The sequence below is a fragment of the Pseudochaenichthys georgianus genome, chromosome 21 (assembly GCF_902827115.2).
Source record: "Pseudochaenichthys georgianus chromosome 21, fPseGeo1.2, whole genome shotgun sequence".
Classification (NCBI taxonomy): Eukaryota; Metazoa; Chordata; class Actinopteri; order Perciformes; family Channichthyidae; genus Pseudochaenichthys; species Pseudochaenichthys georgianus.
Window position 1 is genome coordinate 16,437,654 of NC_047523.1, and position 15,084 is coordinate 16,452,737.

At 39.6% G+C, this 15,084-nt stretch overlaps 1 protein-coding gene across 7 annotated transcripts in view; it reads right to left on the bottom strand.

The window, feature by feature from the left end:
- Nucleotides 1-15,084, bottom strand: part of stxbp5l (syntaxin binding protein 5L) — a 214,687-nt gene that overhangs the window by 66,828 nt on the left and 132,775 nt on the right. For all 7 annotated transcript variants that reach the window (XM_034110236.2, XM_034110234.2, XM_071207092.1 and 4 more), the window contains exon 5: nucleotides 4,541-4,675. In XM_034110236.2, coding sequence (XP_033966127.1) covers nucleotides 4,541-4,675 — 135 coding nt within the window. The remainder of the gene's footprint in view (nucleotides 1-4,540; nucleotides 4,676-15,084) is intronic.

Genomic DNA, 15,084 nt, shown 5'->3' on the forward strand with positions numbered 1-15,084 from the left:
GTGTCTGAAAGTACACACTTTATGATTTTACAATTGTAAAGTGGCATAATAAAATGTACAATAGTATGATATTACATCACAATAATAGATATTATTTCTCCCTGTGTGTCTCTATAGGATTATAGATACTTGAACTCTTGCAGTTAGGAGGCTGACGGGGAAAGAAAAAACAACAATGTGCATACACCAGAAAATGGGTAAGTGGAGGCGGTGGGATAGAGAGAAAAGCAAAACCTGACCTGTCTCTGTGAAAAGAGACCCTTTTTTATCCATAGCAGGCAGTAGGGGTTTCTGAAGGTGCCATAAAGTGTTAAAGATGCTATAAATACATATTAAGTTATCATATAGTAAAATATTGTGCATAGTAAAGTGATTTTAGAATAAATCTGTGAATTACCAGGAAACCAATCTTCAATGTGATATACCAACCATTGTCAATTTCATTTAGACAGATAGTTACACCGCTCTTTAAAGTGGATTAAAGTTATGGCTTCACCCAATAATTTTTTTTGGCCTTTGCTGTATGATAGAGTGACCTGGCTCCGATCCTAAAAAGTGTAATGTTATATTTCATTAAAGTGTAATAGTATTTTACGACTTAAGGGTAACCAGAGGTACAACTGTAGGAAAGCCTTTCTTATATTATGAATTATGTGCGGTAAATATTATGTGTTCATCGATTTTCTTTCTAATACTTTTAGCATGACATTTTTTTGAAGAAAGTCCTTTCTGTTGACGTGTGGTGAGAAATCAACAAAAGAAAAATCCTGTTAAAATCCTAACAAGTGGCTCTGCCTCCAAGACTTTAGCAATGATTGGCAGACCTCCCTCCCACACACACACACACACACACACACACACACACACACACACACACACACACACACACACACACACACACACACACACACACACACCCACACACACACACACACACACACACACACACACACACACACACACACACACACACACACACACTGAAAACAACCAAACTGAATGTTGCCACACTAATCAGTGTTATGATTGGTCACTGAAGTTGGGGCTGTCACACGGCAACAGGATGGCTCGGTATGAGAGTGACTTGTGACTGACACGGCATCAGGGGACGTGTCAGGGTAACACCAGAAAAAGGAAGCGTAGGTGGGTCCAACCAATAAGACACAACAGGGATACAATGCCACTGAGCACTATTTGTCTTTATGGCGCATGGAGATGTCAATCTGTGGCATATGTCAGCTGCACAGACAACACTTGTGACCGTCTTAAAACAATAATGCTTCTGTTGACTGTAATATGACATCAAAATGAGGAAAACATTTATAATGTTTCATGCCATATTTAGAAGTACCTGGAGCTTTTACTTAAGTACAAGTAGCAATACTAAATGGTGATGTTAAAACACCTTGTGATGACAAGTATTAGCATCAAAATGTACACAAGTAAAAAAACTGGAAGTACCCATTATGGCCCAATTACGAGTTATAAATACTTAACTACTTCACTTCGATTTTTGATACATTGATGTGTCTTTTAAAGCCGATAAAGGTGGAGCTAATTTTTTTTTTTTTTAGCTTTTCTTTCAGTCTTTATTTCGAACAGATTAAAAAATAACAAATAACAAATGTGAAAAACAGAATACCGTATTGTTATAATACAGTATTTATCCACATTCATGGTAATAATTTGTATATTCAAAAAAAAACTAAAAATGTCTTCATATTAATAATAATAATAAATCATATGTGTCCGAAAGGGAGTAGGAGGAAGCAAATGCTTATTAATTCCCACCCCTTACTTGATCAATGATTGTCCTTTAAATCATTATGCAAGTTATTCCTACATACATTTACACATACATATACAATCATTTCTCATCTTCAATTACCTTTCTTCATTCTCATATTTTTCCAAAAAAGTGTTTCTGTACATCCTTTTAAACTGAAATGCTTGTGCTTTGTTTTAACTCCTGCTCCAAACCATTCCATAAAATCACCCCACAGATTGTTAAACTCATACTTCTCAGAGTTGTTCTGAATTTGAATAACATTATAGGCTGCTGGATGTTTTAAACTACAACAATATCTCAAAGTGTATTTATTGGTTGATTTACGTTGTGTATTAGCAAATAATCCAAATCTGTTAGTAACAAATGGCTAAAGTTGTCGAATAAATGTTTTGGAGTAGACTGTTTTGGTTTTCAAATATGGTTTATGACACAATAAAATGCTTTCATTTAGCCTCTTAGAATTGCTTTTAATGTGTTTTTACAGATCTAAAGTAAAAGTAGATTGATTGATTAAGCTGTGTTTGTTTTGTATTCTTACTATGCATACTATGTGAAATATCAAATAAATATTCACAATGACCACAGCTTTGTCTGGCTTTCCTGATGGAAGTTCAAATGACAGATGGTACATGGTTCAGATTGCTATAGCAACAGCATCTAGTTACGATGCTCAGAACGATTGAGAAAAGTTCAATTGCAAATAGTCAGTTTGAACTTAAAAGTGGCTGAGCAATGAATACACTTGAGAAATGGGCCAACCTTAACATTACCAGCACACAATTGAAAAGGCAATCCAGTGATTTTGGAAACACTGCAATTTGTGTGTGTCTGTTTGTTTGTAGGTCATTTGAAGTGGAGAAAGGGAATCAGGCAAGTCATTCAAGCCACTTTCACAAAACTACAGCTAAAAAAATTTTAAATCCGTGATTTGAACATCTTTTTACGAAAGAAGCACATAATCAATTTAAAAATCACTGTTAATTTCAAAATAACTCACCTGTTGTTTTGCTAAAAAGAAAGGCACATTTTGAAACCAAGCCTGATTAGCTGATTAAAACCTGCTGAACAAACATCAAAGGGTTGAGATGTTTTTGCAAACCCTCCATTTTTCAACTATTTGTTCCATTTTAGTTATGAAGCATGAAATACTTTTGAGTTTAGCCTTCAAAGAGATCACAGCTCTTGAGACATGTGAAACTCCTGAAAATAAATTAGGTTGTGTAACCCCTGTTGACCAAGACCGGCCTGAGAGGCAAGATGGGAAAAGTTTATATTGCTCATACTCGATAATTAGTTTTTTCCACCTTGTTTCTAAGGGACTTTGTAGTCGACAGATGTTTTCTTAAAACTTCATTTTGTATTACATTTGCATTCAGGTAGAAGTAAAGCCAGCAAGCATCTTAATTAAACTAGCTGCGGACTGCCTGCCTTGTTGCCATTCACACTGCCTGACCAGCATCCAGGTTATGCAAACACACGTATGGTGAAAAAAGAGAGAAGTATTCAAAGCAGAAAAAAAACAGCATAATATACCATCTGACAAAGGCCTGTGCTATAATGCTTAAATTAACTGGTTATTCTTTATAGTATAATCAGATCAATAGGAGACAGAGATGTTAACTTATAAATCAAGGATTTTTATTATTATTTACAGGTAGATATTATCAAGGGTATAACTTTGGTTTAATAAGTGGGGGGTACACGAAACAGGGGGTCCTCCGCAATGAAACATTTTCTCGATTTAATTCCATTTCCTGCCTTTCTACAAATATATTAGGGACTATGGTGTAAACAAATCAAAGAAAAATGTGTGGTGTATATAATGAGTGTGCAAACGTATCTAGTATTCTATCCATGTGAACCTGTTTTATCTGTGGGTGGACCTCACATCGTCTAGGGGGGTCCGGGGGCATGCATCCCCGGGAAGATTATTTTCTTTAACTTGAAGTTAAATGCATCAATCTGGTGCACTTTGAGGGCAAAATTGGGATACAGCTCTCAACACTCATATGAAACAGAACTGTATACATTTCAATAATCAAAAAACCATTAGAATATGCTCACAATCAATAACAAATATTTGATAAAGTCCTCTCTCCTATCTTTATCTTACCTAGTCTGCATTCTTTCTTGTTATTTATGCATATTTTTACTAATCACTCCCCTTTTAAACAGTTGTTTTAATTTTATTACCTATAGTACACATTGGAATGATTTCTTAACTTATTTTTTACAACTATATTAAATAGATGGAAATATTTGTTTACATAGAAGCACGCTCGTGAACTGTTAGTTCTGTTAGTTCGCAGAAGCCTCGCAGCGGGGTTACTGCGGAGAGCGAGCGCAGAATTGCGCCACATTTGTACGCATTACTGATGTGCAACAACATTTGACTCCTCTGTTTCTCGTAAGGTCTCCCTTTCTGTTGGTCGCTTGTTAGCGAACAGGTACAGGAGGCGTAGAGTGAGGGATCACTGTCCACTAGTTAATCGATCGTAGATGGCGTTGTGCTCGCGGACGGATACAAAAATATACCTGGGCGCACCAGAAACCCCCCCCAAAACGAAAGCTCTTCGGTTCTCCACGAATTACACAAGTCACCCAAATCAGCGTTAAAAAAGCGGAAGGCGCCGAAAAGCGACTCATTTGAATGTATGACCATCATGATGATCTCAATTAAACTTACACTTTTACCGCTAACAGTTAGCATTATTTCTGTGAACTCCAGTATCGGGAGCGTGGGAAACTCACAGTTCTATTGCCTTGTTCCACATGATGACGTATCCAGACAGAATGAAGGACTCGATGTTGACGATGTGTGTGTTTCCGCGCTCTGTCCCCACGTACAGCCATTTACTCTGAAAGGGAAGGTGGCAAAACGTGATCCTAGAGAACAAGAGACAGAGAAGAGAGAGAGTGGGCGTTAGAATATGAACAGTCACAAAGTGCTCCATGCATCAGTTTGTACAGTGTATTTTTTGCATTTTTGCAATATTGTGCACACATTTTGTTCCAGAGAAACCAAGTACATTTTAAGATGCAAATAATTAGGATTAAGATAATGAAGTATACAACAATATGATGCAGTCAACTAAACATTGACAAGCACTTTTGTTAAAAAATACATTAGTTTAGTTCTTAAAAACAAGCAAAGCATTTTGTTAGCATGACATCTTTTTTTGGTTTTAGTTTTTGGCACAACACAAATAAATCAAAATACAATGGTGTTAAGACAGTTATTCAATAAAGCAATTGTTGGACAACAAAGTAAATAAATGACATTTAGCCATGTTGTCATCTACTGAGCAATGACTTTGGCATTCTGCAACTTTTCATATGTAGAGTAGTGTACATGGCTCTTGGCAGCCTACCTAAGCCAGTGTTTAATGGTAATAACTGCACTTTTCCACAGACGTCATACCATGACTCATTGACGGAACTTAAAGGCTGACTCATTCTTCAATCAAGGTTTAATTTAGCACTCGGCAGGAATGTAGAAAGCTTTTTCACCGCCACAATGCAGCACATTACCTATAGATATTCCTGTCTACATGTACTCCTCTTGCCCTTTATGGTGATGCTCCTGTTTCTCTCTTGTCAGACAACTTTTGAACTCAGCCTGTAACGGTACGTCCACACAGCAGCTTCAGAAGAATCTTCCACCGCTTCTCTGCCCATTGACTTTGAATGGGGATGACGTCACTTTGCCTCGCTTTTTGACGAACTGCATTGTGTGGGAGCGAAGATTTCCAGGATGTCCAGGATTTCCAGGATTCCAAAGTTGAGCAATGTTCAACTTTGAAGCTGAGCTGGAAGCGCCAGCCAATCAAACACGTTTATGCAAATCTGACAGTAGAAGCGCTAGCCAATCAAACTGCGTGTAAGCAGGGAGAACCAGACCGCAGTTCACTTCCTCATATTCCAAACGAGAAATTACGGTAGCAAATCACCCGGTTCTTTACGACCAGAACTATTAACGGGATACAAAACGGAGGAACCAGGCATGGAGGGAGGTGGCAGAGACAGTGGGTGAAACTGGTAGGTTTTCGCCTGTTTGGGGAGTTTATATATATATATATATTGCTCGCATAAAACCCCCGGGGTTTTTTGCTTTGTATGTCGAGGGCGGGAGATTCATGTGATTGGTTGTTGGTCGCATTGCTCGCAAAAAATCCCCAAGCTGTCAGACACGCCCAGCTCCAAGATTTTCAAGATTTTTGAAAAGCTGCTGTGTGGGCGTACCGTAAGCTCACTCCAAACCATTATAAATAGGTATTTCAAGGAGCCCTTCAGAACATGTGCCAGAAGCAGAAGCCTGAACTTGTTCTGTATTCTGTTGCATTACACAGTGGCTTTTAAACATATGCACTTCAGGCTAAACTGGTCCACCATTCCATGTCTCCTTTGTGCATGGCTTTAAATCATATAAATACCTCATTGTTATTCAGAGTTTATAGATCATTTTGACCATAGATTTCAATTACGGAACATCTGTGATAATGCATAAAATATATATAACAACATATTGTATACAATTTATACAATATCAAGTTAACGTTGTATCCACAGGGCTCAACACTATCTTTTAAAAGTGGTTACCAGGCATCAGCTTTTGGTTGCCAAAACTGAATATATGGTTGCCATTTTTAGTCACCTTATATTTTAAATAATTAAGATACTATACAGTTATACATCAACTTAATAATGAACATGTGACACAGAAGAATGTTCAAATATTTACAATAAGTAATTAACACAACTATAGACACCATAGATCCATTGGCCCTTCAGCATGGAAGTCTTGGATTGGCCAGACTAATACATTTCTAATGTTAAAGGGGACATATCATGCTATATTTGAACAATATATTGTAGGGCCATACATATAAAGTATATAAATATAGTTTTTTTTTCAAAATACCAAACAGATCCTGCATTTTAGCCATGCCTCATTTCGCTCTATTTGCTCTTTTCAGCGCTGTTTTTACAGGGGGCTGATTCTGTGAGCTGCAGCTGACCACGCCCCCCTGCAGGAGAGGGGAGCGTGCTTTGAGATCAGCTGCTGGGCTGTCAGAAGAGGGGGAGAAAAAGAGATCTCCGTCCTCCGTGTTTTATTCTTATAGAAGTGAGAAGAGAACTAATGGGGCAGAAACCTTCCTTTTTACGCAGCGGTCCAGACATAGACATCAAACGGCGACACATATTCAGTGTGCTTTTGGCATTAGTACTTTTGGCATTAGGGCAGGGATATCTAGATACTTTCCAATGTTTGACATAATGAATTGTGCACATTTTAAGCAAGCCACGATGTTTTCAAATCTGTAATCAAAAAGCTCCTCAAAAACACTATCGAAGCAGTTCCTGCCGTTGCTACGTTAGTTCAAACAGTAACAACGGACTATTTTTCTTAGCGGATGCATGTCAATTTAAATCAATACATACAACTATTTTTAAATCATTTTCTAAATCCATAAAAGCATTTCATTAATATTGGGAGTCATATCGTTACTTTGTAGATAATGTGGCCATGTAATAAGCGGGATAATGTGCAGCGACTTGGTCCTTCATGCCGATCTAGATCCCTCCACTTGGCGTCAGGCTCCTGATCAGCCTGTCGGTGTTCTTTTCCCCATTATGACCGCGTCGCTGCACATTATCCCTTACATATGATTATATAGAGTCATTATTCATTTGTTTTAAAGCAGGAGGCGCAAACGCTTGCCTCGGGGAGGGAGAAAAGAGCCACAGCGGAGAATAAACAGAAGGGCAACCATGGCAACCATGCGCGGGAAGTCTTCTTTGCTGCTTTTGTGGCAGACTACAGCGCCACTTACAGGCCTGGCATATGTACTACAGCGTCTCCAGCGCTTTCAAGCAGCAATGGCAGGCCGTGGCCCAACCTCTCATTCCCCTAATAGGTGGATAATTGACCACTAAGCGGAACACCCCTTTTGTGACGTAGAAAATAATTCAAATCGGGATCAGTCTGTATCAGATCCGTTACAGCCCCTTTTTTAGAGCTTTGGGTAGAGAGGAAAAGAGAGAGGGTTCTATTTTCTGACACTTGGTGAGTTCCCTGACACACCGGGGACACATATTCATGTACAAAAGACGTACAAGAGTGCATTTTGCATGATAGGTCCCCTTTAAATAAATGAAAACCATTCACAGTTAAGAATTAGATATTAATTATTAATGCTGTAAATTACCTTTAATATGTCTAACTATATTTAAAATGTGTTACCTTTTTATAGAAGTGATTATAATTGTATGCCAATATTTTCCAATGCTAAAGTTTCGTTTTGCACTTTTATTTTAGTAGTAATAAGATCGGGACTCTTATTTTGAAGGAACTTTTACCGGAAGTGAATGGACAACGGAGCAGAATGTACATATATATTTAGCCTCCCAATACTTTACACATTTCCTCTTTGCTTTTCGTTCGGGTTCATCTTGCGCCGCAGTTGAATGACTTTGAACATTCGTTTGAGATGTTGACGGAGTGGCTGAACTTTTTACCGCACAGTCAAAACAACTTAATTTGCTTCGCCATTTTTTGTAAAACAAACACACAGTGCACCCCGCACGCGAGTAAATGTGCATCGCTTTCTGGCTCCATAATCACATCAATGCACGTGCAACTTAAGTATCAGGTTCCGACTGGTCACAACAATAATTAAATATCGCTCTTAATACAACAAATAATTAACATTTATCTATTTTGGGGTGCACATTTAGCTGTTTGCTGTCCTTAGTTCTTTACGTGTTCTCAACAGGAAAACGATGGACTGTCCACTCCAAGTAAGGAATGAGTCCTTACCCGAAGTGAAGGAGTTCAAGTATCTCTGGGTCTTGTTCTCGAGTGAGGGAACAATGGAGCGAGAGACGGGCCGGAGAATCGGAGCAGCGGGAGCGGTACTGCAGTTGCTTTACTGCACCGTTATGACGAAAAGAGAGCTGAGCCAGAAGGCAAAGCTCTCTGTCTACCAGGCCATTTTCGATCCTACCCTCACCTATGGTCATGAAGGATGGGTCATGACCGAAAGTACGAGATGGGTTTCCTCCGCAGGGTGGCTGGCGTCTCCCTTAGGGATAAGGTGAGAAGTTTAGTCATCCGGGAGGGACTCGGAATTGAACCGCTCCTCCTTCGCGTCGAAAGGAGCCAGTTGAGGTGGTTCGGGCACCTAGTAAGGATGCCACCTGGGCGCCTCCCTAGGGAGGTGTTCCAGGCACGTCCAGATGGGAGGAGACCGAGGGGTAGACATATGACCAGGTGGAGGGATTATATCTCTTCGCTGGCCTGGGAGTGCCTTGGGATCCAACACACTCTCACTCCCTAAGCGTCCAATAGCGACGTTTGGTCAGTGTCCGTGGCGTCCAATTTTGACGCTCCTAGTCTCCTTCAGCGTCATAAAGGGACGCAAATAGCTTTCAACTGATTGCAATGTATTCCCATCTGCGTCGGGATTTGACGCTCATGGAAGCACGGCATTCGTTTATGCCGGCTGCCCTTAAAGGCAATGTGAGCATCCATTCCCATTGAATAACGGAGAATTGTACACCCGGAAGTAAGTATTCCCCTTACTGTCGATTGATTTTACAGTGATATCTGCACTACTCATCGACTAAAAAACACCAGATTATCCTTGTTAATTACACAACATTGATTGGTTTAAATTGTGTGCAATGCTTTTGTATTTTTCCCCTTCGATTCGGAGAAACAAATATGTTTTCTGAGTAAAGGATGGCAGAAGACACTACACTACCCAGAATCCCCAGCTATCGTTTGGCCTACACCATGTGCTCTGTTTGACAAACCCCGTTTTTTTCACCATTCATTCCGATGGCTGGCGTCTATGTCACATGATCTTCAAATTTCTCCCTGCAGAAAAAGAAAACATGGCCGAAATTCGTTTTATTCTCGTGGAAAATGCCTATTTTAAAATTAGTTTGGCCATTAAAATGCGTTTTGATGTCATTTGATGCGAGAAATATGAGTTGTTATTTCAGATTATGTGTGCAGTGGATGTACATGATCTTTAGTTTGCTAGTTATTACGAAGATTACTTCAGGAAATCGCGACGTTTCATTGTTACCAAGGTGGTTGCTAGGGACGCTGCTATCGATATTATTTCTGTTATGTTGTGTAACTGTTTAATGGTGTTATCTTTATTGCTACCCACTTCCCCGTCAATGTATAGTGTTGGTCCACAGCGCAAACATATTAGTTTAACAAAATCCGCATCTAAAGATAGCATACGTTATTTCCCCCCTGTGCAATTCCAGTCTCACATCTCAGAGCACATCGTCATTAATAAATACCGGAAACAGACCAAAATAATAATAATAATACCTTATTCCGAGTGTGCTTGCTTTTCTCTTTGAAAGTCATCACATAACGGCATTGTAATACACGGTTCGGCTGCATTACATATTACATATCTGCCGACGCCGTAGTTCTGTATTTATAGAGCCCTGATGAGAGACAAACATGAGGAACTGAAAAACGTGACGTGGATCATAAATATATCAGCCATTAAACAACATCTTACATTTCTTTTCACACAATACGTCTCCTTGCAGTATCAACACTAATTCGGCTCACTTTTATATTTGATCCAATTGGTAGATAGGCTGTATTTACACCATAAAGGTGCACAGCTGATATCAAGGGACACCTGGTGGTTAAAGCATGTATTGAATTTCAATATTTTTATTATTAGATATTAATACGATCCCTATAAAGTATATTCATTACTCGTTATTCTCTACTAATTGTTAATTAAAGACTGTATGTAATGACTAGTTTGCACATCCCGTTCAAGATTTCATGATTTTCTAAGGTTTATTGACATATCATATAGGCCTACACAACTGTGGTTGTAGTTCTGCACTGAATGAAAAACTTGGGTTGCAGGTTCCTCAACAGTGCATTACAAGACATCTATCAATATGTGTGCATACCTCCAGCAATGTTAACTATGTTGAAGCACTATTTTAACTGATATTATACATAATGTATTATACTCTTATAGATGTATGTAGATATTTCATCTCGGCCTTGTCAGGTATTGAACAATCAATAAATAAAGAACACAGAATTGTTGAATATAAAACACAGAATTTATGTGATTATACTAAATGATTTTCAAATAAACACAACTGCATATTTAACTGTTACACATGCTGATGTAACGCAATGTTCCAACTTGTGATCAATAAAGTATATCTTATCTTAAGCTGATCGATGGCTACTGCCATATTTGCAAAATGTGCCTCTGAACCTTGACAAGTGCATGTTTCAGGCTTATCAATTAATGTAATGTAATGTTATCACAGGGTCACACACATAAGACCAGCTGTTAAATAAAGCTCTTCTGACCTTAGCTGGCATGTGGGTATATATATTAATACTGCCCATATTGGGCACAAGCAATTTTCACCCATTTATTAATTATATGTTTTAAATGTGAGTGTTTCCTGTCCCCTAAACCTCCAGGGATGTACACAGTTTAATACTGGCAACTTCTTATTATGGGAAATACGAAAACGTCTTTTAAAACTACAACTCCCAGTAGAGACGTGCCATAGATAGAGAAACATGTTGCGAAACACGATAGCCAGCATGTGTAGTTCTGGGGACGGGGTGGGGGGGGGGGGGACGCGGTGGACCCGTTCAAATCCAGTTTTGGACAGTCTGCCGTGGTTCCATCCCATTTCAAGTGCTGTTCGAGAATCGGCTTAACCCTCGGAGCACACTCTCCAATCACAGAGCTTGAGGACTATCACGGGGGTTGTCAAGAGCACATGGTGTAGTCCAAACGATAGCTGGGGATTCTGGGTAGTGTAGTGTCTCTGCCATCCTTTACTCCTGGGAATGGACGCTCACATTACCTTTAAGGGCAGCCGACATAAACGAATGCCGTGCTTCCATGAGCGTCAAATCCCGAGGCAGATGGGAATACATTGCAATCAGTTGAAAGCTATTTGCGTCCCTTTATGACGCTGAAGGAGCCTAGGAGCGTCACAATTGGACGCCACGGACACTGACCAAACGTCGCTATTGGACGCTTAGGGAGTGAGAGTGTGTTGTGGGATCCCCCAGTCAGAGCTGGTTGATGTGGCCAGGGAAAGGAAACGTTGGGGCTCTCTGCTGGAACTGCTACCCCCGCGACCCGACCACGGATAAGCGGGAGAAGATGGATGGATGGATGGTGTTTGAAGGCCCTGACACACCACCCTGCGAGATGGAGTTCATGACTTTATGAGCTGTTCATGAGCACTCATGAAACATTCATGAACAACTCATTATATGTTCACTTGTCATGTTCATGAACCAAAATTCTTAAAATGCTCATGAACCATTTTAAAGAGCAGTTCATGAAATGTTTATGAACATTGTTCATTCATATAAAGTTCCTGTTTTGCTCATGACAGACTTTTACGAGCAATTTATGAACTTTTCATGATCCAGCCAATCACAACATTATAATTAAAACCCCAAAAAGTGTGCATGAGTATTTCATGAACTTTTCATGACTATGAGTATTTTATGAATTGTGGATGATTGTGGCAAGTTCAGAATATTTTGGAATATTCATGAGCATTTTATGAACTTTTGATGATCAGTGTGATGTTTTTAAAGACCTCTTGAATATTCATCTATTATTTGAACATTTCTTTCTTTTTTAAAACTGTTAATCTTAAAACAAAACAATAGTGAATTTGAAACTGAACATTATCTGTATTTATTTTGACATTCATATCATTTTATGGTTTATCTGTACTGTTTGAGAAGCAGTACGAGTAAGTAGCGCCAAGGTGGAACCTTTGGCAGGTGAGCGGTGACATCTGGGTTACCTTAGGGGGGGGACACTTCCCGCCCCCTCCTCAGAAGCAATCCAGACGATCAACCGGATCCTGTGTATAATTATTGCTGCTCCACTTTTCTGTTTTCTACAGGTCAGTACATAATGCAAATGATCGATGTTAACTTGTGTGAATTAGATATGATATTGGAGATGTTTAGGAGAGTGTGTCAGAAGGTTGTGAGCATGTTTGACATAGTGACGGTATTTTAAAAATACTAAACTGTCGGCAACAATAGATGCCATTTTCGCGGGCTTCAGCCGCACCTGGGTAAATGTGACCTGAGCGAAGGCTCGCAGGCAGGTTAGCTGCTGCGCACGGGTAATATGTTTTGTTTACCTGAGTGCAGTCTTGCAGGCACATTGCCTTGTTTTTGTTTATTAACATTGACAGTGTATTTTTGTGATCTCCATAATATGTTATATTTGGTAAAGATAGATATATTGATAGAAAGTATTATTTGATAGCGTTATGTGTTTATAGACAACCTGTCCTTCACTGCAAACATAGCTGCTACAACCCGCTGCTGCAGATACACGCTTTACAACATCAGGAGGATACGTCCCCAGCTGACCCAGAAAGCGACGCAGGTTCTGGTCCAGGCTCTCATCATCTCACGCCTAAACTACTGCAACTCCCTCCTGGCTGGTCTACCTGCATGTGCCATCCGACCTGCAGCTCATCCAGAATGCAGCGGCTCGTCTGGTCTTCAACCTTCCTAAATTCTCCCACACCACGCCGCTCCTCCGCTCCCTCCACTGGCTTCTGGTAACTGCTAGAATCCACTTCAAGACAATGGTACTTGCGTACCATGCTGCGAATGGATCTGGCCCTTCCTACATCCAGGACATGGTTAATCGTACACCCCAGCGCGTGCACTCCGCTCTGCATCAACCAAACGGCTCGCTGCACCCTCACTGCGAAGGGGACCCAAGTTCCCATCAGCAAAAACACGTGGGTTTGCTATCCTGGCTCCAAAATGGTGGAATGAGCTCCCCACTGACATCAGGACAGCAGAAAGCTTACACACCTTCCGGCGCAGACTGAAACTCATCTCTTTCGACTCCACTTCGAGCAATATAACTATTAACAAAGCACTTATGGACTGGCTTACCTAAAGCCAGTTGAGTAGCACTTGAAATGTTTTTGCTCTATGAAACCTGATGTACTTATATGATTCTGTTTTCTTCAAGTTTGTATTTTGTTGGTCGAACGCACTTATTGTAAGTCGCTTTGGATAAAAGCGTCAGCTAAATGCAATGTAATGTAATAATTTATATTGACTATGTTGAATTTCTCCTTGAGATACAGTAATTGACTGACAGACGGATAACTTAAATGGAGAAATGTGATGTTTGTAAAGTTCAGCTATTTGAATGTAACTGTGTACTTTGAATTTTGAATAAGAAGCATTCCAGACGATCAACCGGATCCTGTGTATAAGTATTGCTGCTGCACTTTTCTGTTTTCTACAGAAATCATTTATTGTTGCTGTGGTACCCAAGCTTTTGGGACCAGTAACAAAAAATGTTGTGCAGCTGAGTGTCAAGAACTGCTTCAAATAGTGATAGGATTAATTGTAGTGCTCCACCTGTATACATGTATGTTTGTTTGTTTGTTTGTTAATTTGAGTAAAGTTCCATTGTGATTGACATAATTGTTGTTTTCTATGGTTGCCAATTGACCCACAGTCAGTGGTTCATGAACAGTTCATGTACATGAACAGTTCATGAACAGTTCATAGCCAGCCATTGAATTATATTCAGTGACTGGGTATGAACTGTTCATGAACGGTTTCATGAAGTTGTTATGAACAGTTCTTGATATGTTCATGGACAATTCTTGAAATGTTCTTGGTTGAATATCCCTACACACTCACAACTGCATTTCATGAATTGTTCATGAACCTGCCTAAAACCATATTCCATGAATTGTTCATGAACCATTCCAGCACAGGAGTTTCATGAGTAGTTCATGAACTGCCCTAGTGCCATTTAATGTTCATGTCACTTTCATGAACAGTTCATCAACTTTGTTATGAGCTATTTATGAGCTGTTTATGAGCTATTCATGAATATGGTTCACTAATATTTCATGAACTTTTCATGACAAGTTCATGAACAGTTCACTATCATCTCACTGGGGCAAGCCTATTATCAGCCATCAGTCAAGTTACAGACTTCAGTGCTCGTCTGTCGGGCCATGTGTTCGTGGTGGGTCCTGTATCATTGCCACTTTTCGTACTACCGTAATGTTTCGCCACAGACTTTTTAATAATTCCATTGTTGTTCAACCAGCACCATTCACAATCTGTCAACAGTTTACAATGCTTTTGTTGGCAACCAACACATGAATAGTTTCTGAGCTGACAAAGCCAAGTGAATATTTGGTTGCATCCAAATCTTTTCTCTCCTGTTTGAAATCTC